General features: G+C 38.5%; 1 protein-coding gene across 4 annotated transcripts; it reads right to left on the bottom strand.

The window, feature by feature from the left end:
• Positions 1-305: 305 nt before the first annotated feature.
• pls3 (plastin 3 (T isoform)) lies at positions 306-27,732 on the bottom strand. Of its 4 annotated transcripts, none has more exons than XM_027154636.2 (16): positions 27,581-27,732; positions 15,408-15,522; positions 12,410-12,573; positions 10,941-11,070; positions 10,342-10,474; positions 10,083-10,164; positions 9,734-9,899; positions 8,927-9,069; positions 6,596-6,691; positions 4,133-4,328; positions 3,398-3,476; positions 3,165-3,282; positions 2,619-2,752; positions 2,271-2,394; positions 2,037-2,161; positions 306-1,495 (listed from the first exon to the last, which is right to left on the bottom strand). In XM_027154636.2, the coding sequence occupies exons 2-16, from the start codon at positions 15,466-15,468 to the stop codon at positions 1,363-1,365; spliced, it is 1,884 nt and encodes a 627-aa protein (XP_027010437.1). In that variant the 5' UTR covers positions 15,469-15,522; positions 27,581-27,732; the 3' UTR covers positions 306-1,362. The 4 variants fall into 4 exon arrangements, with proteins under 4 accessions (XP_027010437.1, XP_027010440.1, XP_047658381.1 ...); XM_027154639.2 differs by having other exon boundaries at positions 15,408-15,519; positions 27,581-27,602; XM_047802425.1 differs by lacking the exon at positions 27,581-27,732 and adding an exon at positions 17,885-18,040.

The raw sequence follows: 27,732 nt of genomic DNA, 5'->3' as shown, positions 1-27,732 counted from the left end.
GGGACAGAAAAGCACACGAGAAGGGACTTTCAGTGTCAGAATAAATAGTGAGACAAAGGGAAAGGGCAGAAAGTTCTGTTGACAAAGTTCCACAAAACAAATACATGCCCAGAGTTTTAACACACTAAAAACACAATGTTTTGTCAAATCAGAGATGAGAGCACACGTCTAACGTGTCTCCTCCCCATCATGAGGTCAGCGAGGCTCTTTTCTCATTAACGGTCACCTTCTGATCTCTTATTATTCAAACTCACACTTCTAGCTGTTTGCTGCACAAAAAAAAAAACAGATCAAGGGGAAAAAAATATGGTATGAACTGGTTTATTTTCAGTATGCAGATGGTCATGTTTCAAGACATTTTTACATGTTTCGGTCTTAATCATATATCCAGTCAACATGCTCCAATAAATCCAGGCATTTCCAGTTTTATCTCCCCACATTACCCTTCAGCAAACCCACAAAGACAAGCTTCATACTGAACCTCGTTTTTTTTTTTTTTTAGCTTCCCAGTTTTTCCTTTTTAATATTAATAGCGTTCATTAAGTTTAAGTTTTCCTCAAATTCCCAGGATTGTATTGCTTTAAATAACAAATTAAAAAAAAAAGATTGCTCATGCATAGTTAGTTATCTTTGTTTGGGTCGTCCTTTTTTCTATGTAAAAAGCACATTTGCGTATACATGTACATAAGACACAGTAAAATGAGATCATAACTATGGAATGTGTTAAGCTTCTGTCTGCAAAGGTTGTTTATGTAACTGCTTTACCATAAACTCTACTCGTGTATAAAACGCTAGGAAAATAAGCATCTCGTCTGATGTCTTATAAAGAGGCCACAGGATTATGTACTGCGTATAGGCAATACCGCACATGAGTAAGGCCTTGTATCCATGTTCACACACAAAGTTTAGAGCAGTCAGATTCAAGATGAACATTTTAAAACGACACCAGTCACTTGCATACATTCCTCCATAATCAAATATGCAAATAAAATACACATGGCACTGTCCAACATGGCTTAGGCTCCACCGCGGTTATGTTTTGGTCATCTTGCGTCGTTAAGGTAGAAAGGCATGTACCAGTCACAGATCTGATGGAACCTTAAATTTGGTCTAGAAACAAAACAAAACAAAAAAAACAACCATCCCACCCTTCTTTAGCTAAATCCCTTATTGCCGTTTACAAATCCTGCCAAACTTAAACATGATTCTCTAACATCTGTTGCTAAATGGGTTTCTTGTTTCCTGATTGTTATTGGCTAAATTATTCAACCTGAAGCCTTTCATCCAGCAAATGGCTTGTGGGTCAGACGTCGGCTTTGATTGGCCGCAGCGGCTTTGCGTTTTTTATTTTGCTTTATTTTATTATGCCTTCTTCATTCCTCGACCCATCAGGCAAGCAAACACGGTCATGACCATTTTGGGTTTAACCTCCACCAGGTCGTCAGGTAGTGCGTACACGCGTGCGCCAATCTTTCTGGCCATGGATACAGCAAATCTGCAAAGGGAGAAAGTGAAGGGTAGATTTCAGCTGCTGATGTTTCTATGTATATAAAACAGCAAATATATAATAGTTCAATTGTCAAGTTTCATCTCAATTTAGCTGCTCCAGGGGGTTCGTTTGGGCCTTCCACGGTCATATTTGGTAAATTATACACATTTTACAGACATATTGGACTCTGTAGGACACCACAGTCTTTCCATTTATCTGGCAGACACAATTTATCGAATGGAAATGCAACATTCTGAGTCCATATCTGAGCAAAAGTGTTTTACTTAAGGACCCAGCAGTGACTCCTGACTCACATACAAACTAATCCTACGCAATAACCTTACATTCTTCAGGTTTACACTGATTGATAAGACAATGAATTGTACACCCAATAATTATTTCTGGTCTTGGTGCATAATTGTTTTATCATCACACCTTTATAGTAACAAATGTTTTATGCACTGTGCACACAATACTTCGATTTGAAACAGATTTAAACAGAAATATAATGACTGATGTTATTTATTTATTTCATTTTATGACTTACTTGGCGTTGTCCAGCTTGTCGCTCTCCGACAGACTACCAGTTTTTACTAGCTCGTAGTTGACGCAGCCTGGCTGGATGGCATCTATAAGGTCCAACACAGGCAAGCTGGAGCTGATCTCTTTGTCCTGTAAACCCAGAACAGTGTTGCTTAGCATGCATGACAAGATTAGTCTAGAGTAGGTACAATCTGAAATATTATCCAAAAGAAGAAACTAGAGGTGGTTCAACACGTACCTTAAAGTTGGAGATTTTTGACTTCTTTCCTGCCGCTGCCAAAGTTTTATTAACCCAGTTGACAATGATGTCATCATTCACCTTCTCACCTTCTCCCAGGTCCTCGAGGACGTTCAGGGTATACCTAGAATCAAGGACATTGTAAAATGACCAAGTGACCAAATTCAAAGTGACTCGAAGTAGAATGTATAAAGGTTGTAAAGGAAAGGATGTTAAATGTGATGTTTATATAGCCTCTAACAGTTTGTACAGATTTCAAAGGATCCTTTAAATGTATAACAAGGCTACAGGTCATTTATTTCAGAATAAAAATTGCTAGGAAACAAAGTGCACTAATCAAAACTCTACCTCCTCATTAACTGCCAGACCAGAGCCAGGGTCAAGGTGGGATTCCCATCATTTAGATCTTGGCCTCCAATGCCCACAAGGGAAAATTTTGCTGCAGTTTTCCCCAGATCCACAGCATAGTTGCAGTTCTCCAGCTGTAGTCATACACAAACATGTAACACTCAAATCACTATATTTATCCTCTAGTTCTGCTTGTTTCTACATAATTAAGACTATTAAAAAACAAATATACAGCAATAACGGGAACTAAATTGTTTCACAACATGATATTCCATAACTTTAAAAGTAAATATAAATGGGTAATAAGTACAGGATGTCCTTTTTCAATAAATTAACTGCTTCATGCAACATGTTATTTATTGGGAACGACATAAACACCCAGAAGGAAATGTATTTTTTTTGTTAATGTTTATGGGCCATTAGAGAGAGAGAGAGAGAGATTGAGAGAGAGAGAAAGAGAGAGAGAGAGAGAACTGCTTAACAAACCATGAACCAGTGACTCTGTAACAAGCCTAGTGTGCAACTTCAGGAAAAATAAATAGGTACCTTCTTCATGTTGGACCCAAGCTTTGGGTAAGGGGGCCTGTTGACTTTATTGTTCCAGTCAACATGAACCTTGATCCTCTCATAGAGCTGCAGGATGACCAGAGCATCTTGGAGATCGCTGTGGGGAAAAAAAATCAAGACATCATTAAAGACAAGTGAATTAAATCATTAATAAAGCTCCAACCCAGAGAAATGACTGGGATAGTTTTTCACATCAGGGAAGGTGGTTTTACCCGTATAGGTGGTTGACATGAGGGTTCACGCCCAGTGAGTTCATCCAGTTTCGGAAAGTTCTCTCCTCTCTGGTTTCACCTGTAGAGACAGGAAAACCCCCATCCCCCACACACAGCTTAGTTACTGCTTTCTGTAAAGTTTCAGCTCCACCTTGCAAGCATTACTTCTGAGAGCCTGATGATTTTGCACTGTTCCAGTACTGTCTATGTGCCAGACACAGCTAATTCAACTCTGCAGTAAAAATTTGGTTTAAGCAGACATGGTGGAGCAGAGAAATCACTAAACTGTGATCACGAAATCACTAAACTATGCTGGATTGTATTACTAAACTATGCTGGATTGTATTTTGGTCCTTACTCAATAACCTAATTTAATAGATGCCAATTCTACCTAGTATCGTATAGAAGAAGAAGATATTCTGCTGTTTAACCACTAGATGGCCCCAAGACCCCCCTCAGCATAATAGCACACCTCAGGAAATGATCTTAGTATTTAGACATGTTCCCGTGCAAAGTAAAAGTCTCTGATTCCTGCAGCACACCCTCTATAACTACACTTAATTATATTTCAAGAGGATGAAGAAATGCCTATTTTTAGAGCTCTATTCCATAATGGGTGAGTAAACTGCCAAATAAAAGTACTAGATGGTGTTTGGTTTGGAAAATAGCCATGAAACTGCAATAGCAGGTTGGGGGAAAGTAAGAGAGTGGGTCCTTTTGTGCCTCTTTTCTCACCTTCCAGCAAGCCCCAGTCGATGTCCTGGTTCTCAGGTTTGGTCAGTGCTGGATACTTGTTAAAGAGGTTGGCCACGAAAGCCAGGTTCAGTTTGGGGTTTCCAGACACCACGTCGGTGGGTGTGACAAACTGTCTACAGCCAAGTCTCTCAGCCTGCTGCAGCATAGCCTCTGCTCTTTTCAAGTCGTCTTTCTCCTGAAACAGAAAAATGACAAAATGATTGAATTCATTTAATCTATTCTTGTAATTAATTACTAAACATTTCTCTTGTAATTTAGTTATGTACAATTGCCAAAGCCTCGACTAAATATTATTCTGTTCAAGGCTGTTTGTGACATTATTGTTGATAGCATTTATCTCTCTTATATGCTCTGACAATAACAAGAACTACTATATATATATATATATATATATACACATACACACACATACACACACATGCACACACATGCACACACATGCACACACATGCACACACATGCACACACATGCACACACACACACACAGAGAGAGAGAGAGAGAGAGAGAGAGAGCAGATTAGGTGTTTATCAAGGAAAAGCAACCGAGCATGATGTAATCAGCTTTATATAACATTGGGTGCAGAATGAACTGGAAGCACAGGAATTGTAAAGGGAGTATTCACAGTAGACACACACAAAAACAAAAAGCTGGTGTGAGGATATGGCCTTGTCTCTGGGTCATGTTGATTACAGTTTGACCCTGTAAGAGCCTGAGAACAACGGCGCCTTACATTTGGTGTGAAAAGGCTTATTTTAGTCCCTAGTGCTGTCCAGCCGCTGCCATTTCCACACTGGCTTCTTTTGGCACCACAAGGGGGTTAAGTACATTCACACAATATTGTGAACCTCTGAATTACCCAATGTACAAGAGACACAGCATTTGGGAATGATTAGTTCTGAGATGTAAATATTTGCATCTTTTTAAAATTTCAGTTATCCAGAGAACATTTATGCTGGTGATGATTTATGTGGCATTAGTCTTGTATGTCCTGTAATCTGTGGTTTCCCTGATAGTGAGAAGCTGTATAAAAGTGCTGTATGGACACAAAGCTGTCGCAATGTATGCATGTATTTGGATGAGGTAACGAACACAAAAAGGCAAAATTGTTAACATGTTCAGTTGTCTTGCTAATTTTAAAGATGATAAACTGAACTCTGAAAAGATTCAATGTAAATCTGTAAATTTGTTTTTTTTGTTTTGTTTTTCAGATCTGTGCCTGACCTTGAAAGTCCCTTCGAGTACAACGGAAGCACAAGTAACAGCAATGGACAAAAACACTGTTTAAAACAAGCAAAGATGGCGCAACAGAAATGGTGGATACATTCTTCTACATTCATCCGTCAATTGAATGTAACAAATTACTATGGAATTTCCTGCCGTTCAGTAAAAGTGATAGAGTGAGCATGCTTGAAATATCTGGCCAGCTATGTAACACTACTTAAGCAGGTTTGAGGTCACAAGCACAAAACAAACACAAGAGAGCTTCTCCTGAGACGGCGAATTTAACCACTGCAGCATTAACAGATGTGCTGATTGTGTCAGCCTTTTACTGCAGACAGACATGCTATAAAATACATAGCGTTGAGTCAGTTTCCCTGAAATACTCAAACAATATAGATGGAAAATATTTTCATGGAAATGTGGAGAAGTCCAGGACATGAGGCGAACTGGCACAGTACTATGTTCATGTTTTTAATTCAGTGGTTCCTCCACTACATCGCATTGCATGAAAACCACAGTTAACCAAACGGAGCATGTTCGGATTCCTTTTCCCCGCATCAGGAGCATTAACTTGCTTCAAAAGTATTTTCCAGGCATCAAAAATAGTTGCAGGAGCGGCGAACCATGAGGAAGATAATAAGGAAGCTGATCAAGCACAGTCATTTCAGCGATGCAAACTCGTGTGATTAGAATCTGTACATTTCCAATCTGTACAGCACAGACTTAAGCATCCATTCAAAACCTCTCCTGATTTAAACTACACTGCTCACAACCCCACAGTGCTTACTGCTGAGCTAAGGCTTAACATGAGTTTAAGCTGTGCTCCTCTCAGATGGCCTGAGTGTCTACCAGGGCTTTTACAGGATCTCATGACAAAAGCCAGTGCTTTGGGAGATTACATAAAAAACTTTATTAAATAAAAACAGCATGATAAATGGTGATATGATAAAAATATACAGATAATAATAAGGACATGGTGCCCTGAGAAATAGATAGTTTTTAAAGCCCTAAGGTATTTGGATTCACATCTGCAAAACACTGGAACATCAGGCAAAAACAAAGAGATAAGCCAAGGTATTTGTGGAAAATCCATTACAACCCCTACAAGGCATAAAAGAATTCAGAGGCAAACAATTTTACATCTGTTTCTGTCCCAAACTGCTTATGCAAGTAGATGAAACAGAAGCATATTCAAGGCGTATTGTAAAAAGTGACTTACATTGAAACCTGCCATGCTGATGTCAATGCGTTCCTCACCCTCTTTAGTGCCTTTGGGTGCAATTTGGTTCAGGAGGTGGAAATAAGCCCTGGAGTCCTAAAAGGTAAAAAAAAAAAAAAAAACGTTTTTACTTTTCAGACACAGGCAACTTGAAATGTTTAAGAACTAAGAAACTCTGTTGAATAAACAAAAAATGAGAAAAGCAGGAGCATGCTGGAATGTCCTAAGAAAGCTAAAATACAGAAATCAGGGATTCTAAAACGTAATGCACCAAAAGTAAAAATAGTTCATGCCAAAGTGAATAACAGTTGGCTGTGCATTTGGAAAAAAGTACCTTCACAGCGTTTGAGAAGTCTGAGAGCTGAAGCACAGGAAAAGACAGATAAAGGATAAGAAAGAATTCCAGACACAACACCACTGATCCTGTATTCAGTAGTCAAGAAGATCAAGAGGAAATAAAGATAAGAAAAGATCTACTTCCGGTTATGGTGTGGTATACATCCTACTTTTATGTTAATACATTTGCATATACAATCATGAAGAGTCGTGACGCATCAAACTATTATCTGTGAGCTTGGTCATTTTTCCTCGAACATAACATTTCATTTTCTAAAAGGAAAACATTCTCCACTGTCTGATGTCATACCTGAAACCAACACAGGAGGGAGTAACAAACGTTTTACCTCGGGTGGCAGATGTATTGAGAAGGAAGGAATAAAAAGAATAATAAAGGAGAAAGGGGAGAGTACAGAAGTGGTATATAAAGATAAAGAAGCAGTGTAAGAGTGATAGACATCAAGCTGCTTGTCCTTACTGACCCCATAAAAGGCTAATCCTGAGATTAGTCTGTAACTCACACTGCTAAATCACAACACATGGAGGTGAGCAATGCATCTGTTCATCAAGTATTAAAATCAGACTGCACCCTACGTTTCCCATAAGAAAATCAAATACAGATTAGGTGTGTAACCGACGAGGAATACATTATTCGAACACGAAAACAGCAGGTAGAGTGTGTGTGTGTGTGTGTATGTATGTATGTGTATATATATATACACATACATACATACATACATACATACATATACACACACATTTTATATATATATATATATATATATATATATATATATATATATATATATATATATATATATATATATAAAAATACTTGGCAGCTTTAAGGACTTGGATCTCACTGCGAAATGAAAAGCTGCACACGGTTTATAAATGTACTGATGAACTTTAAAGACCAGCAGTGAAAGCTTACGGACCCCAACTACAGCTCATAAACAGACTGACGTTTCCTGTGCCTAAACATTTTGGACTAGAGGTTATTTTTTTCATTTTCATTTTCTGAGTCATTGGTGTGCATTTCTGATTCGCAGTATTTTATCTGCAATATGTGGACATTTGATGGAACTAATCAACCCTGCTCATGAAAGTGAAAGACAATACTGTCGGCTATTAAATTTATTGCTTTCACATGCTCAGAGCTGCACATCTCTGCTGTAAATGATTTAATTACTTTTGAAAAGGATTTAAAAAACATCAGAGATAAGAGGAACCATCATAAACCCACATAAACAGCTATAGAGAAAGACGGAGTATCAATGCACAAAATATCTAACTTCACACCTAATTTAATTTCTTAATGCAATTTAATTCAAAATAAACAAAAAACGTCAACTTTGCAGCATTTGCACAAACACAAAGCTGTGCTATATATTCTTATTTGCTGTGACTGGTGACTGTGGAGCTAAGTACGTTAGGTAAAGCCTGTCTAACAACACGGATTTTCCGATTCTTATTTTACATTGACAATTATTTTTTGTAGTTGCTATTGGAAGAACAGAAATTAATGATTTAATGAGTCATTTGTTTTTGCTGGATTCCTTTTTATTGTACAGACGAGTAAATGTTATTGTTTTAGTTTTATAGTAATAGGAGTTTTTTGTATCAAAAGTATTTTGACAACACCAATGCTCATTAGTTAATCAGTAATTTTAAAATGCAGACGAACCACCATTATACTGTATAACATATGAACTATTCCCCCCCCCCAGTCAGTCACAACTGAGAACTGTGATCTCTAACCAAAAATAAAAAATAAAAACATAAAAAATCATAATAATAAATAAATAAAAATGCAGCTTATAGAGAGAAAGTGAATACAAATCAGAACTGATCCAGGTAGCAGATAACCCAATCTGAGAAAATCTATTAAATACTTTGATGGATTATAAAAATACTATTCGTGTGTAGTTCTGGACAATCATCATTATTATTATTATTATTTTTTACATGTGCATAAACGACCGGCTGGTTTACCTTAATATCAGAACTGAAGTTGGAGATTTTCTGCCAGCCAGCATTGTGCAGATGGAAGTTTGCCCATCGCAGGAGCAACTCCTCTGGGGAAAGTTTCATCAGATCCTCCAGAGTCTCACCTTCTCGGAGCAATGCTGCCAGCGCTGGGAAAGCATACATTTGCACATGAGTCAGCACAATGATGTAAACACATAACTTAAACACAACCAGCAGGCTGAAGGGGCTGTGTATGTATAAACATAAAATGGGTTAAAAACAAACAGCTTTCTACAGCATCCCAGAACGTTTGTGCTATATTTTATCTGCTATTTTTATACTTGACATCACTATCACTTTTATTTACTTGTACTAATCTTTCTGCACACATCCACTGTTTGCACTTAATTTATTTGCATGCCTCATCTTCATTTGAATGCATGTAACCATACATAGTTACACAATGCTGTGTCAGTTTGAACAAATTCACACTGTCTATAAAGAATTACACAAGTGCACTATCACATGCCCTTCAACAACATTTGTTTCTCCACCGAGTACCTAGTCCCACCCTGAGGAGAGAGCAGGTTTGACTCCAGCCCCACACACCATGCATTAGTGTCTATGTGCAAATCAGATAGAGCAAGCTTTGTCTGAAATCAATTTTTCCTGATGATTATTCGTCCTGCAGCATTGATAAAATTCTTCTCTGTACTTCATAACTGACTCCTACATAGAGACATTGTTTGTCTGAATTCCTGGCCAATTGAATCAGCCTGTTTTGACTCGGAATGATGTCAGATTCTGGTCACCGGGATAAATAGAGCTCACCCTCGTTCCTACTGAGCTCGATGTCTGCAAACAGGCCAATCTTGATGATCTGCCACAAAAGGCCCAGTACCAGATGCGGCTTGCCTTCGCGCAGGTCCATAGCGCCAATGTTCACCACGTGGCAGCCGATGGCTGAGGCAGAGTTCAGTGCCAGGTTGAGGTTCTCCTACATGGAGGGAGCAAGTGACTGGGTTAGAAAAGCTGGGTCAGACAGTAGCTTCCTTTATAACTAGAAAACAATTCTATAACAATGCACTAGGATGAACATATTATTTGGCATTCTTGCTAAACAGACAGCAGTTCCCCTAAACAAGGGGTGCAGTCATAGGAACAACACAGCAACACAAACCTGTGTTGTGAAAGGTGTCAATTTCTTCTTGTTTATTGTCCTCTCATCAATTGTATCAGGGACAGACAGGTTGATCATTTTACTGTAAGAAGAACAGACTCAATTTCAGGAGTTTTCCTCCATAAAAAGGAAACGAAAAACTAAAGGAGACCTAGAATCTGTATAAAACAACAATCGTCAAACGAGACTCTCCAGTGTAGAATTTATTTTCAAATTTATTTGAAAATAACTGTTGAAATGATCATCTAACTGGACTCACCACAGCACAATGCCATCACCCACAGCCTTGAAGAGGTCATTTGTGTTGGGGTTCATCGGCAGCACATGCTTGCAGTCTGGGTCTTTCTCCAAAGCAGAATTGATCCAGTTCACAAACGCAAACCTCTCCTCCTCTGGATCACACAAAAAAGGCCAAAGTGGTTAGTCCTCGGCTGACATATTAACCCAAATCTAAACATCAGATAAAGTTAGTTATCTAATACTGCAGCATTTGTGTAGTATAAACAAGCTGGATTGGTAATGCGTGTTATTTATCTTATCTTTATACATCTGTCATGGTGTTTAAACTGTCAAAAATGGAGGACGGCTCCTTTAAGTGACCTGTTCATGATCAGGTTGCTCTCCTTCAGTTTACAGGAAGTGTAACTGAGGAGAGGGTGAAGTTAATGTTGTGGGGAAAAGCCACAGATTCAGGATATGTTCATCATTTTTCCTTTTATTTTTGAAAAAAAGAAAAGAAAAAAGAAATGGCCTGATGAGTGGTGCATGTCGTCCGGTCTCATTAATCCCATCCACACAACATGGAGTAAACAAAAAGACCTGTCACACCTGCTTAGTTTTATTTAGAAAATGTTTTACCTGAATAGGAGTGCTGTGTGCCTGCACTGGACAGTTCGGATGTTCCCCCGATGGCCAGGATGCCCTCTTTTTTGTTGATAGCATTGCGGAAGGTCTTTGCAATATCACTACTTTTAAGCTCCTGGAAGATCTGCAGAAAAAGAGCATAAGAAAAACAATGCAAGTGTGGGTATTATTTGTGCTACAAGAGTACTGAGACATCTTTGTGATCCAAACATACACATCCAAAAGTACAGATTAAATTTTTTGCCATGCCTGAGCCTCACAATTCCAAGTGAAAACAACTGTAAAACTGTGCTGACAGCAACTGCAATATAATCTCCCCTCCGCTCCCCACCCTAATGCCTGTCCCAGCAGAGTAAACAAACACTAGGGCACTGATGAGGAAAATCTCCATCAGTCTTCTCACATCAAGTATCCTAGAAGAAGGGCACTGCTTATTTTACAGGATGGATGGTCACACTGCTTAGACATTTTGCACCAGGATGATGCTGATGACTCAAAAGTGAGCAGTCCTCTGAGCAGTCAGACAGGGCGTCTTTTAAAACTTGGAACATAATTTATTAGAACCTAAATTATTCACAGGAAAGAAAATCATCCAAAACAAATTCATAAATGAAGACAACTAAGACTAGCTGCCTGGAAAATGACAGGGGCCCCTAATAAAACAAAGGGTGTTGGTGTGTGTCTATGATTCAGCAGATTTGGAGGGGACTTTGGAGGCATTCTTCCAACATTCAGTCAACTCTTTTGTTGTTTGCAGCTCTGTGAGCTTTGGCATTTTGAAGTTTTGTGGATGTCACCAAATGTCAGACGTGACCGTAGACAATTAATTAAACATACACATGAGTATAAAGAAAACCAAGGTTATTGAAGCTTTTGCAAATTGTATAAATGTTTAGCTTGGATTGCTCTGTCTGTCTATCTATCTGTCTAAAAAGACTTTAGTAAAAGATAAACAAGGCCCAACAATACCCAACATGCCTGAATGTGTCTTACAAAATTAACAAATGTCTGTGCATAGAAACAAGTGCATCCAGAACACAGTGAGAGAAATCTCTACCTGGTGAAACACAAGCACTGACATCCTAACAGCCAGCAAATTTCTGTTAAAATGCTCCTCGATAACCATGACACACTACACAGGATGCAAGAATAAATCGCATGCAGTTTAGGATCATAGCGGATAGTAACGTTATGGTTAATCCTTTTTTCCACTATATTCCCTTTAATTCCAAACAAACTCACTGTCACAAAAACTGTTTTGGGATTCTGGGGGATGACTTGCAAGCATTTGCTGACTCTGTTAATCAAGGACATCCCTCTCTGCTAAAACAAATCTGCCAGACACTTCAGTTAATAAACATCTGCTCAAAGACAATTGCTATTACACATTACAAAATTTTTACCTTAAACATAAATGGTGCTGGAAAATGGTGCAGAAAAAAAAACCCTGCTGAAGATCTTACCGAAACAAATTCACTGAAGCTGATCTTGTTGTCCTTGTCTTTGTCCCCCTCAGTCATCAGCTTCTGGATGATCTCACGAACTTTGTAACCAGGAAGGGGAAGATTGGCTTCTTTGAACAGTTCATGGAGCTCATAGTCATTAATGTAGCCATTACTGTCCAGATCTGTAGAGATAATCAATGCACAATGATTTCAGTACACAGTTTAGAATGTTGACCTGAACTACAGGGTCATTAGGAACTCAGCCATGTTTATAACATGGTTTATTAGCCAGTTAATTACCAACACCCACCCAAAAGCAATTACTAAACTCTTTCGTTTTTGCTTTTCAGTTGATCCAAGCAAGCTGTTCCACTATACAACTCACAAGCAAGTCTCCTGGGATGATTTAGAGCTTCACACAGCCACTCACTGCTCTCAGAATATTAATGTAGATACAAGAGCATATAAAGCCTTCCAATAATCTAATTGCACAGCTCCTCGATATCTGTAGTGCTACAGAAAAGGTGCTACTTAGCTAATGATGTGCTACATGATACAATATTATAAACTTATTCGTTCTCTCACCAAGGAAGCGACTCTTTTCATGCCTTAACCCCAAGATTTTGTCAGTTTTTATACAGACCATCAAATGGAGATTTTTTCACTAGATGCTGTGGCACAGCTTTGCTCCAGCAGGTGAGTAATGCGGAACTGGGCTTCATACCAAGATGGCATGTAAGGAAGGACAGGCACATGGGCCTTTATACAATGATTTAAAAACCTGTTACATGATTTCATGTGAAATGTCTGTGAATGTTTATTTTGCTTTTCTCAAAAGTATTTTTTAGCTGATTTAAAAGACAACAGATATTAATACCAAAATCATTCTATAAGTGAAAGTATACTGAAGTAGCAATTGTTTCCTGTTCACTTTGTATCTTACATAAGGTAGTACAGTATATCCTACCCAGTGCTCTACATGCACACAGTGCTCAGCAGTGACTTTTTGAAGGCTATATGGCTCTCAGAGAAAAGCAGAACAAGTTCTAATTAAATCAAACTAGCATTAATCGATTGATTTGGGAATGACACAGCAGCCTGCAGTCAGCCATTTTTAGCCTGAGCTAAAGTGCGGCATTGTGATGTATAGATTAAACATCAATGGTCAGCATCTGTCTTTACTCAGCAGGCTTCTCCACCAGGAGCTCTGCCACAAAACCTTATAATTAGACTAACTTTGGCTTGTGTCCACGGCATGTTTTAAAAGCAGCAAAAATCACAAATGCACCAAAGTGGCAACAGTTTGCTAAATCGACAATTCCAGTCAGTGTAGGCTTTACGTGCATGTGTTTGGAAATAAAGACTAAGCAGTGAGGTCGGAACTGAAGGCAGGGCATGGAAGAAATGAGCAAAAACACTAGTGCTAATCACGCTTAACAGTGACCTTAAAGACATCATCACAGAGACCTTGCTTAGCTAAAAAAGGAATAACTCCGTGTGTTTAGATACTATACAGATTTTAAGGAAGAAATATAATCATAAGGTAATGTTTTAATGAATAATTTCAAAAACATTTAAAAGCACGGTTCTAACTTTACTTGCAACAAGGACCTGCCATTTGCTCAGCAGAAATGAAAATCAGAGGAAAATCAGGGCCAGCACTGGAAACCAGTATAGAGCAGATGTTTGCTTTTTTTTTTTTTAACATCGCAATAATGCACTCGAGATGTCTAGAAAAGAAAAAAGAGACACTTTTATCCTTTATTTTTGTCACAGACTAACCAACAGACATCCTTTAAAGAAATGAACGGAAACACGGGCCTCAAAGTTTACGGTGACTGTTGCACCCCTCCGTGCGTCTCGACTGCTGTAAACAAAATCCCAGATGTAAAGGCACATGGAAGTATTTATGGTTGTTGCGCAATGTTAATTCTGTATTTACACAGAGAATAATGCAACACGTTCTATTCAAAAGAATTAATGCTAACTAATTTCCTTTTTTCCTAATTTCCTTACTGTTGTTGTTCAGAGTAAAGAAGGTGCTGTACTGCTGTTATTAGGGTATTTTCCCCAGTGTCTGTGGACAACAACTGGATCAGCTCCATTCTAATCTAAAGAGACCAGTAAAGCTGTGAATCAACAGATGTAAATGGGCATTTTGAAAACCATCCGAAAGATGCATATCTGTATTTCTCTTAAACACCCTCAAAAATAAAAAATAAAAAAATCTCATGGCTATGAAAATCTCTTTCCCAGCCAGCACATGGGTTTAACACAAAAGTCTATTAACTGTTAATAGACACTACAATTTACTTGAAAAGATTGAATTGTTGATTGATTAAAAAAAGATTTAGTGATGTTCCTATGCATTAAAAGTGATCATTTTAGCCATTCATTCCACACAAGCATCAGTCACAAACTCAGCAAGCAAGATACAGCTAAATGCATGCCTTCATAAACACTGCAATATACATATTCAGATATTTTATGAGATATGTGCCTAGTCATGAAGAACATAATGAAACATTAACTTTTTATACCCCTACTGTAACATGCTGACATTAATTTATGGCCATATTTCTTTTCCAACATACAGTATGAACTTGTACTATGTACAGACTGTGATACGTGTCTTCATGAGGAAAAACAATATTAATGCCATGTAAGCTTGCTCTGTACATGCCTTCAACTGAAACCTTTCATCATTCTGGGTACAAGTGAAATACGCTGTTAACAGAGATATTCGATTAGGAACTGTCTTACTAGCTGAACAAGCCTTGGAAGTGAAATGTCAAATGGCTCCAGCCTTGAGACGAGACGTAACCAACATAACATAAATTCCAAAATAATAATAATAAAGCAAACGTTTATTTTTTCTGTGCAAGGTTCCAATAGCAAAGGTCCACAACTGTTTTCCATCTTTATGAAAAGGAAGCTGCTCACTCCATGAGATTCTCAGCTTGTGTTTAGTGTGCAGGTTTACTGGCCAAACCGGCAGAACAGGAAGCCCACTCACCAACTTTCCCGAAGGCTTCACGCAGCTCCTCCAGCTCGTCTTTGGATATCTTCGCTGCCATCTCCCTGGAGAACGACCTGTACGTTCCTCTCTCCAACAATGTGCCTTTTTTCTGCTGAGAAAGCAACAGAGAGAGAGAGAAACATGTTGGTCACACAATAAAGACACAATTCACTTTCAAGGTCAATTTATTGCTTTGCTTTGAATTCCGAATGAACATGTAACGAACCACTCTCATGCTGAGGAGCAAAGTTGATACACCAACATCCACACATACACAATACAGTACAGTTACTTTGCACGAGGTGCAAATGATGGTTAAGTATGCAAATAAAGATCACTGCTTTGCCTGAAGTTGGGGAAAAGTGTAAGTTAATGCTACTGATTACGAATCATTTCATCCTGATGTTCATTATGTTCGCTGTAGGCAGCGGTTTGGATGCAAACTGAGTCATGTACATGGAGCCTATATTTAGATTCCAATTGAAGACCAAATCCAGAGTTTGTAAAGAAAACAAAAAGGTCAACAATGACTATGTGATAAGTTCAGGAAATACAAATATTCAAGCCTACAGGCTGCAGGGTCTGATTATGCCATCACCGCAGATCTGCCCTGCAAAACCTGCAGCACTTTAGATTTGCTTGGAGTTGGTTTTTACTTCAGGATCAAACAACATTTGAAAAAATATCACCCAGCAATAGAGAAGTTGTTATATTATTATTATTATTATTATTATTGTGCTATTATATTACTCAAGGTTTCTTCTTCTTTTGTTATTATTATTATTATTTTATAATTGTATAATGCTTTTTTGATATTTCTTTGAGACATGATACAATTCCTGCTATTTCAATATACAGAAATATAGTAGTAATGTTCAATTGTTTAAATATAAAATAAAACAAATGTTTTTTTTAAATCTTCATCAAATCAGCTGCTTCTGATCAAATTGTAATTATAAACATTTTTTTAAAATGCTAAGAATTTAATACAATTACGACTTCGATGCTAAGTCAGAAAATTCATCTGGGAAATAATGTATCATAATAATTATATCATAATATCATTTACGATGATCTTGGAATTAATTTCGCCAGTCGGTTTAGCCCTTAATCAAAATTACACCATTTCATTACACTGCTAACTAAACTGAGAAAAATACTCCAATTATGACTATTCACATTTATTCATAGTATTTTTTTTATTCCTGTTTACATTCACCAACATCATAGTCAGATTTACTCTTAGAAACAAGCTGCATAAAAGCAAGACAAGAAAACAAATGATGCATCTGTGGTTACAGATCTGAAGAAGCCAGGCTGAGCCACTGGACACATTAAACTGCACGGTTTCTCAGCAATGACTCAAAGCCACAGCGGGCGGAGAGGCAGAGGTGAACTTGCACACACCCATCACAATGCCTTTCTGTCACTCTTCGCTATTCTACAAAAACAAAAACACAAGCCATCCTGAACTGGCTCCCTCCTACACACAGCATCAAACTAAAACAAGGAGACAAGACAATAAAAAGGTTGTAATTATACTATGTACTGTTCCAGCCTTGTTCAAATATGAAATTAGTCTTTCTGGTTTTCTAGATTACACCAGACTCCAGATCAGCTTTGATGACTGGATATTACCTGTACCACAGCTCAAAAGCAATCATCAGGGGGAAAAAAAAAAACCGGCTTTATCTTCAGTTTAAGTTTCAATGTCTGTCTGATCCGGTAACAGAGCAACATCTCAGACACTCCACCCAAAGCACTGCTGCTGTCCTGCAACCAACAGCTGCTGCAGATACATTCCTCCTTCTTCGCTCAATTATCTTTAAATACAGGCTCATTCTGCAACAAACAATATGTCAGTGAGCCATGGGATTTCATTTGAATAAAGTTTGTTTTCATCTCAGGTGAGTTAAAAACAAACAATGCTTCCCATGATTTATTTCTTTTTTACTTCTTACCCGCAAACAAACACGATCCTAGGGCTTTTTATACATAAAACACCATGATGCCTGGAGTCAGTATATTATGGAAACATTATGCATTATTAACCAAACACTTTAGGCACACAAGCACACACAAACGCACTCCTCCCATGGGACCGGAGCTGACAGACTAAGCGGAATATCCATGTGTGCTCTCCGCTCAAAAGTGTCCTAATAGCAATAAGCCAAGGAGAGAACAATGAAAACAATGTGGAGGGCGCAGCACAACACAACCTTTTCCTCATTCAGCCCTTTAAAGCTGCTGACGGCAAAATTCAGAAAACAAAACAAAACAAAAAAAAACAGCTCAACGTTCTACACATGTGGTTAGCCAACTAGCTTTCAGTAAAGCAGGATAAAGAACATGCAGCATGCTTTTCAATCTCAGATCTAATGCTGAAACATGAAACCAAATGCAGAGAGTTAAAAAGGCTGAGCAGGAGAATGAGCAAAAGCGTGTAATAAGAGAGTGAAAGAGAGGGAACAGACCTGTGGTGCGAATGGCTGCAGAGGCTGAGGCAGAGATACTGCTCCCTCCACACCCTCCGAGGCGAATGTGGAGCGCCAGCATTCCTGTCTGCCTCACAAAGACCTCAGGCAGCAAGTCAGAACACTTCCTGCCCAGCAATGGGAGCTGCCTCCCTGCCACTGGAGAGGAAGGGGGAGGATGGGGGAAATGTCTTAAAGTGTGTGAGAGAAAAGCATATGCATTTTCTTTACCGCTGCCTCACTACCAGATGTAAGTTGAGGCATTGGCGGGAGAAGAGAATGGGGTGAAGCAGAAACTCCACTTGCTACTGAATAAATTTCAATATATATGGAATATAAAAGAACTGCAAACTTTAACTCAAACGACGCACTGCTCTCACACCTTAACACCACGCATACAGTTCCACACACGTCATCTGTACAGCAGTTTTAACAATATACATGGTCACAAAGCAGCTCACTGAAATCCGGATGTCAATTTATATTTAGATCCTTTATGAGTAAGCCTGAGCTGACAGTGCTACAGTTTCTACCTCATGTTGTCTCAGGAAGTTTTTCCTTTTTTCCCCTCATCCATTTCTGGGTGACACCAGATAGTAGGATCATAAATCATTACTCTTTTACAACTGTACACTATAACATTAAACAGTACCAAATGCGTAGAAAGGATATTCAGTAGGTGTACATCCTGAGTAAGAGTCCAAGGATGAGGACATTCTTTAACATTCAACAGTCTTTAACAGTACAAAAGTAGTTCCTGAGTGCAAGTCTACAGAATCCCCTTTTCCACCGAGGCAGTTCGAGTGCTGGTTCGGAGCGAGAGCCTAATTTTCAACCAGTTCTTTCTGTTTCGACCGCCAAAGCACCAGCTCCGAACCAGGAAAAGTGGTTCTTAAGTAGCACCAAAACGTTGCTGGTCTAGACTTAAGAACTGCTTGCATCAGGAGCTGGGGGCGGGGCTACTGTTAGCGCATTTGATAATGTACCTTAAGTATACTAATGTTTAATACATTTTTACTTTACCGCAATATGATACATTATCAGCACACATGATAGTAGGTAGCTACATTTTCTGTGTTAACGATAAAATAACGTTATGTACTTTATCGATAACAACCTCCATTTATACAGATTACACGGAGCTGCACGTACACGTTTTATTCGCCGCGCTTGGATGCCAATGTAGGTTCGCAAAGCCATGAGCAACAGTAATGCAACATCCGTCATTGTTGTTGTGTTTGGGTTTGGGTTTGCCGCTGCTGCGCTAACGTTGCTGGGACATGTGACACGTATACAGTGACGTCACACTCTGTGCTGTGATGGCTCTCTAGCCGGTGGAAAGGCAAACCGGTTCTTAGAAGGTTCACCAGTGGAACCAACTTTGAACCAGCACTAGCGCTAGCTCTGAACCAGCACCCGGTTCTTTCCGGTGGAAAAGAGGCATTATGCATTAAGTTCACTTTGGGTTTCAATCCCGTCTGCTGAAAAAAGAAATCTGATTCTACAGTATACATGTTGGCTGGACTTTTTCCCCAAATCTACTGTACACCTGCCCATTTTCAACTTGTTCACAATATATATTTATACATTGGAATTCTAATATTTATCTCTTTTGGAGTTCGGGCAAGATTAAATCGTTTTTCGGTCTGTTGTATTGGAAAATTCCAAAGTAAAACCATTTTATCATGTATAATGTGTTTGTTTTTCATCCTGTGTATCTCATATTGTTATTCTAGCTTATATGAGCCACACAGGATGAAAAACAAACACATTATACAAACACATCATCTTAATTTCATCAAAGGAAAAGCAAGATCAGCGAAAGAGGTGTGGAAGGCCATGAGTTTACGCTAACATTCTCACTTTCTTATTAAACAAGTAGTCGAGTGGCTGTAAAGAAGGAGCCTGGTATTGATAGAGCAGTTCATTAATTTTCATTTGATTCGGCTGTGAGCAACACAGTACAATTGACATAACAAGCTCAAGCATGAGACAGGAGATCACCTGTTTAACAAGTCTTAGCTTGTGTCTCAGAAACAGAAGAGCTTAAAAGGATTTGCATATGTGGAGACATTCATTGCGAAACATATGGGAGCACCAGGATGAGTGAAATTCCAGCAGGGAACGGACACAAATCTGATTCAACAGGATGAACTGCTGTTCTCCAAAGTTTGCTTACAAATGTTGCCTAAGGAACAGTTGTGATGAACATATGAGGGACCCAGATCGTGCTGTTGAGCAAAACGACAGGTGTGTGAGCAAACTCAGCATGCACACAGACAACTGTTTAAGGACATCAGATATCACACCGGGCAAACAAGGGAATTTCTGTGAAGCGGCAAAGAGGAGAGATACAAGCTTTCATGGTAAAAGAAATGAGACTGTACGAGTGTCATTTTTCCAAGACAGCAGTGTGCAAATTTAACACTGGTCAAATCATCCAATTAGTGTATTGACACACTGAGAAAGATTTTTGGCCAATATCCTGTTTAAAAAAAATAATAATAATTCTAGAACCTTGAAAGAACATTTCTGAAATATGGGAAAATCCTGATTATTGATATATGCAAAATGCAAGAGGTTTAAAAGGCTAAGCAAAAGACAGGATTGTGGTGCAGCGGCAGGTAGTGCTGCCTCTGCATTCTGTGGAAACTGACTGTCAAACTAATTATTTAAAAGGACTTGGTATTTTAATTACTCTTAATGAACCTATACTTTTAATACTGCCACAGGCAGAACGCAACTTGGCAGTAGCATCCAGATCACTGTTTTTAAGAGGTCCAGAGATTGAAACAGACGTTTTTACACTCCACTAACTCTGGGCTCAAACAACAACAGGCATCATGCAATTCAGACAAAAAGAATATTCCTCATGGGCAACTCTTACTAGACCATATGGCAAAATGTTTGTGGACAACTGGCCAGCACACCCACAAGAGAGTCTTCCCCAAACTGGTGCCACAAAGTCTGAAGCACACAACCGCATAGGATCTCTTTCTATAAAAGAATTAAGTTTTCCCTTCACTGGAACTAATTGACCCAAACCTGTTTCAGGAAAGAAGACAATGGTTTGCCGTGAAGACATTGTTGGCTGGAGTGGAAATACTAGAATGTCCTGTACAGAGCCAGAACCAAAACCCAGCTGAACGCCTTTGGGATGAACTGGAAAGGTGACTGAGCCCCAGGACAACAGTTCTCTTGTTGAGAATTAAATCACCACAGCAACCTTTTACCACCTAGTGTGTGGAGAACCTTCCCATGGAAGATGTTCTTCCCATAAATAAAATGATGTTCTGAAGCTGACAAAAATGCCTCTGAACTGAAATTCAAATAGCAAAAAGGTGAAATACAATTAGGGCAGTCGTGGAAAGTAAGCGTGGATCGATGTGGTCACACCTAACTTTCACAACCCAGGAACACACTCCCTCAGGCAGACACAACAGAAAATGAATGTATGAGGTGCAGGGCCAGAACAATCCTTAGCTTTGTCTTGATAAGTTAGTTTAGATAGATGAATTAGATACACATGACAGACAGACAGATAGACAGACAAAGTTATATTAGCTCTCTGTTGTTCACAGTGAAATTCAGAGCTACAGAGCATTACATGCTTGATGTGTACATATTCTAGGAGAAGGGTAACAAATAAATTCAAAGGGTTGAACTAACATAAAGCATCTTAGTGAGGTGTTCGTTCCCTATGAGCTGCACGAACTGGACTGCAGAGATTAACACCAGCCTTCCTAAAGATAACCATTTTTAATGATGGTGGTGAGAGCAGGAGTAAGATCTGGTGACTGTAAACGCTACAGTATATGGGTTTCTGTCCACTGTGGATGGGGGAGAAATCATCCTGGAGGTTTCATCAGAGGATAAAGGTGATCACGCAGAAGAACTTTGTACTGATTGGCATTGGTGGTTCCCTCTAAGTCAGGGATGTAAAATCTTATCCGCCAGGCTGGTGTGGTTGCAGGTTTTCATACCAATCACGCAGAAACCACACCTGATTCCACCTGTTTAATCAGTTGATCTTGGCTTTCAATAGACTCAGGTGTGGCTTGTGCTTAGTTGAAAAGAAAAACTGCACCCACACCCGCCCTCTCCGGAAAAGACTGGACACCCCTGCTTTTAGTGGACTAACTGCTTCTGTTTTCTTTTAATTTGCCAATTGTCTGTAGGTTTTACAAGCTGAGCAGAGACATATTAATCCCAGACTCTGTATAAGTAGTAATATTAACTTCCAGTTGCTCAAGATGCTTTAAAGTAGCGATCCAGCTTTATTGCTAAATATCAGAGGTGTTTGTCATTTCCTATTCAAGCTGTAAATGGCTGTTGCTGATTCAAAGTGCCTCCGTGACTAATAGCTCTAGAAACTGACTGCTTTTATGAGAGGAAAATAACTGGCGCTGTTTTGTCCGGAGAGACTGACACACTTAGCAATTTCCCCATTTCTGAGCTGAGTACCAGCAGTGGAAAAATAAGATTTAAATATTTAACCATAAATTACAAAGGCAAAAAAAAACTCAGAAAAAACAACAACAAATGCACCCACAGTAATAAAATAACACCACGTAAATGAACAAATAATACTTTAAAAACCCTTAAACCAAAAAAAATTTAATGCAATGAAATGCAGTGTATATGGGTTTAGCCCTTACTTAAGTTTTGTTTTAATCCTTTAGCCTGTCCAGCTGTCTCACTGCCTCTTAATTACTGTACACTCAAACAGAGATCTGCTCCCCATGCTTAATTTTTCATACTAATACAACATAATCATGCTAATCATCCTGTGGATCACTAACTAACCTCTAGAGTCTCTGCTGTAACTCGCATAACAGTTTTGCGTTTGGACATTTCATGTTTGCTGCTTACAGTTATCCATAACGTTTCATCAAAAAAGAATATTGAAGACATTATCAAATAACAAAATCAGCACCAGGACTGCTAAGCACATCATTTCAGCATAAACATCTGAGGGGTTTCAGAGTACTGCTTTCCTTTAAATATAAGAATTAACCTATTCATAACACTAGCTTCAAATCACAACTAGCTATTTTGTGTAACCTCAATAATTCTACATCAGCATTAACTCATTCTTCAATGCAGAAAAATACCTAGAGCTTAATTTAGCATGAAATACTACAATGAACAACACGTTAAAAACCCTTAAAACAAAAAAAATTTAATGCAATGAAATGCAGTGTATATGGGTTTAGCCCTTACTTAAGTTTTGTTTTAATCCTTTAGCCCTATTTTGTGTAACCTCAATAATTCTACATCAGCATTAACTCATTCTTCAATGTAGAAAAATACCTAGAGCTTAATTTAGCATGAAATACTACAATGAACAACACGTTTGCAGATCTGCATAGCCACTAACCTTGTCTATATTTCTTCTGATGCTATTTGCAAAGTCAGTTTTTTCAAAACAGCGTCCTGACCACATAGAACAAGACGACGGCTCAAACAACGTCTATGAAACAACTTGCATCAAGTGTGCTGCCACGGTTCAGTTACACTTCAAGGACGTTATCCAAAATGAACAATCAGAAAATGAAAAAACAACACAAAGGAACTTCTGAGTTAGCAGTTAACTCTAAAGTTTAATGCTGCCCTCATTTCATTCTTCTAACACAACAGTTGAACTGAACGATCACTCTGTGTATCCACTCTTTAAGCACTTTCTGCTATATATATGCTTTAAAAAACATGCTTTCACCACCCGGCACTGGTCTCCAGAAAAGCCAGAAACAGACATTCCTAACAAGCCAAAGAATCTGAGTCTAGTCTCAGGGACCATGTCTAAAACATTGAGCAGCTACACAAGCTTACACACAGGCCCGTTTCTGTTTCTGTTCGGGGCCGGTTCCCCCGGTGGGAGTGCATTCATATTTCAGCAGAAGGGAAAGAGGTCTTTACGAATAGCAGGCAACGAATTCCAGAAGTGACTTCAGTAACTCCCTGTGAAATAACATTGCAATACATAGTTCATGGCGTATATTTAAAATAAAGGTTAAATATTCCAACGCATTAGAGGCTGTAAATTACACTTAGACAAGCTTTAAATCAAAGCTTTACTTCAGCTCAACATCTGGCAATCACATTATTTAGGATGTTTTCAGCTGCTTTTAGCTCCATGTTGTTTTACTTTGAAACTGACGCTACTGTTATTTCCCGCTGACGTCGTTGATAAAGACAGAATGTCATGGTGCAGCTCTACACTATGGAAAGCCTTTACATTTATACACTAATACACACACATTCACATGATGCTGAATAATGAACTCACACAACTGAGGTTGAGCAGCTAAGTTGTCCCTGTGACTGTATATACACAAGTGGACACTGTAACTCTAAAAATTAAGGTATACTGTTTCAAGTTGTAAACCTGAGCGAAAGGGCAAACCGGATATCTCCCGTGACTGACACATGACCCAGTTACAATGTTTTACAGGTGACGAGGAAATACTTCTCCTTTAGTTCTTCTCTCCTCTTTTATTTGCTTTGTAAGCAAAATACTGGCAAATAGACATTTTCAAATGCCTGTTATAGTTCCTTAATTTACTTAATACTGATTTCAATATGATCTATTTTTTACTATGTCATTGTGAGATAATCAGATAACTATTAAAAAAGCCTAAATGCCTGAAGCAAGTCCTGGAAGTGGAGGAACGTCAGCAGGTTACCCTGAATTATTAAACATCAATGAATTATATACAGAATGTAATGTTACATTAAAAAAAGGTTATTACATGAACGTGAGAAAGACCAGACCATGTCCATCATATTACGTGAAAAAAAAAATATATATATGTATAGTTATGCTTAAAACATGAAATATTTTGCCTACATTTATTCTCTTCCCATTAATGGAAAAAAGAAGCAAGAGAACTAAAACCTCCTACGTCTTATTATTTGTGAGCAAATACCAGACCACTATGCTCAACTTGCCTAATCAGCTCTGGAAATAATGGAGTTGAAACAAGTTTGTTTTCCTGATTTAGTAAGATGTGAACCTTCATTGTGTGACAAATGACCAGAAACTAAGAAGACCCCATATGGAACAGCCAGCATCTTTCTCTCCTTATTCCTATATTTTTATCTATTAACGTAAACATTCTCAGGTTTGTTATGATAATGGGCTAGCGTGTTGTCCAACAAGAAGTTTGGCTATTTAAATAAATAATAAAGTCTGAATTACTGAAGTTGTGGTTGGTTAACCTTGTACTAAATTCAAGACCTTTTCTCTCAGAATACATCACTCCACTTTTGCTAGACTCCATACAAAACCTTTTCCACTTAAAACTGTTACATGCTTTATTTAACAGCAACTTTAACATCAACATGCAGAAAGACACCAGGCTAAGTAATTTGATTTTCTTCTTCGTTTTTTCCCCCTCTTGGCATGGAGTGGCACGGCAAGTTTGGTAAAACCTAGTTAACAAGGGGTTTTATTCCTTTTATTCTTGACCAGACTTACCATGAATTTCAGTATGTCCGTCTCAAAAATTGCTGAATGCAAGGCATCTTAGACAGAAAATCAGATAAATATTCTACACAAAAATAGTATAACAAGATGTGATGCAGACACAATGCACACTTGCTCTTAATATAGTAACTAAAAACCCTCCAGAGGCTTACAGAGTACAAAATGTGCCTACAACTGATAAAGAAAAACACAAGAAAACTGTTAAAAGCAGAAGATAGTATGTAAAATAATGGAATAACAATAAATGTGCTTTCTTTTCTAAACACTTCACATAACACTCATCACAGCGAGAGGCACTAAGACAAATTACGCAGTGCAAGTACAAGAACAACTAGACGCTTTGCAAAACAAAACAAAACAGGAAACTGGAATAAAATGTACCATGTCAACATAACAACATTTGTATATCTGGTAACAACTAGACTACGTCTGAGGTGTTAACACACGCATACTTCATTTTAAACCATTTGCATAATGCGGACATGACCAAATAAGTGTAGGAAGGTTTTGGCTCTGACTGCTTCATTCATCTACATTAACCTGTCCCAAGCCTGCCGTGAACACACCCTGGATGACAAGAAGACACAGATCCATGTATGGTGTGTGGAGAAGACTTGGCACCATACACACACCGACACACATACACGGGGCAATCTATTAAATGGGATCAGATTAGCCAAAATAAATAAGGAAATATTCCCAATTCTGCAGATTTTTAGATTTGAACAATTTTTCTATATATTTCTATGTATATATATACACACACGTGTATTATATTTATACAATAACCACCAGCTTATCTGTCTTTATGTGCAGAGGTTTTGTACTCTTAACAGCTCTGTGTCCTAATAATTTGTCCAAACCTCGTGGCCATTTATAATTTTTTCCAAAACACTGCAAATAATTTGTGTTATTTTATTACTGTAACTTCAGAAACTGCTTCCGGTTAAAAACTATAAGCATCACACATCCATGACCAGAAAATGCTTCCAGTATAAAAATATATACAAAAGGTATTAACTTATGCAAGCGAAAGAGAATCGGACTGCTGAGCGAATCATTGGCACAACACTCCCCACTCTCCAAGATCTGTACTTCTCCAGAGTGAGCAAAAGGGCAAAGACAATCACTCTGAAGCCCTCACATCCAGCACACTCCCTCTTTGAACTGTTGCCATCTGGTAGACGCTACAGAGCCCTGAGCACCAGAATGACCAGACATAGGAACAGTTTCATCCCTCGGGCAATCCATCTGATGAACACTTGACATACACGGAACACACACCACTATTCTTACACATTATTTACTTAAAACACATACTTATTTATATTTCAATTGCACATTTTTCCACTGTACATACAAACTGTCCATATTATATGTGTTTGTGTCTTGTCAAGGTCATCCTGTTACACTGTGGAGCTTCTGTCACTAAAACAAAATCCTTGTATGTGAATACCTGGCAATAAAGCTCTTTCTGATTCTGAGAAGTCACACACACACACACACACACACACACACAAACACACAGAGATATATACACACATATACACACACACACTAGGACAATCTCACACTGCCACGTTATTGTTGATGATGTTGGGCTGAACCCGGTGGACACGAAAGACACATAATAGAGCTCAGAAGGGCACGCGCTGATCGCACAACGTCATCGTTACTACATCTCACATCTTGCTTGCTATTCACGGGGAGTGAAAGAGGAGGAAAGACGTGTTTAAGTGGTTAACAGCACGAATTAATGAATAAACAAGTCTTTCTGCTAAATGTACAGCTATATTTGTAGCACGAGCCCGGGCTCGAGCTCACTTACTCCTCGCGCTACAACGTTCCCTCATAAATCTTTGGGGTTTTCTTCAAAAAAACAAAATTACTGACTGTTGACAAACAGGTCAAACTGGGTTAAGACGGTCTGAAGGAGTCGAAAAACACAGATGAACTGTTAATTAAGCGTCCATTCTTATCTACAGTAAACAAAAACACTTAAATAAAAACTGAATACTTCAGAAAAGGTTCGATAACGTTAGCAAGCTGCTAACTGAAATGTGAGAAATCTCGCTTCAATCTTAAAAACCAACAAAAACAAGCAAAAATATCTCAGCATAACCGAATACAACTACAAAGTCAAATAAAATAATAACAGTTTAGGAGACAAGTTCGTCTGCATTCATGAAAGTAGACAGTTAACTTACAGCTGATTCCACACTGTTGACTCTCCTGCTGATGTCCGACTCCCGGTGTCGGCTCCTCAAATCTCTCCACTACACCGGACAACCAACGTCAATGCCCCGCCCTTACTCTAATCTTATTGGTCCAAACCAATGTCTTTAATAAAACTCTTTTA

Source organism: Tachysurus fulvidraco, chromosome 17, assembly GCF_022655615.1.
Source record: "Tachysurus fulvidraco isolate hzauxx_2018 chromosome 17, HZAU_PFXX_2.0, whole genome shotgun sequence".
Lineage (NCBI taxonomy): Eukaryota > Metazoa > Chordata > Actinopteri > Siluriformes > Bagridae > Tachysurus > Tachysurus fulvidraco.
The sequence above is the reverse complement of the archived record's forward strand: the minus strand, read 5'-3'. Positions and strand labels throughout refer to the sequence as shown.

Coding starts and splice junctions, on each gene's coding strand:
- pls3 (XM_027154636.2), bottom strand. CDS start 15,468: ATGGCAGCGAAGATATCCAAAGACGAGCTGGAGGAGCTGCGTGAAGCC. Junction 9,070..9,733: donor CGAGCTCAGTAGGAACGAGG/GTGAGCTCTATT, acceptor ATGCTTTCCCAG/CGCTGGCAGCATTGCTCCGA. Junction 2,753..3,164: donor TTGGGTCCAACATGAAGAAG/GTACCTATTTAT, acceptor GTATGACTACAG/CTGGAGAACTGCAACTATGC.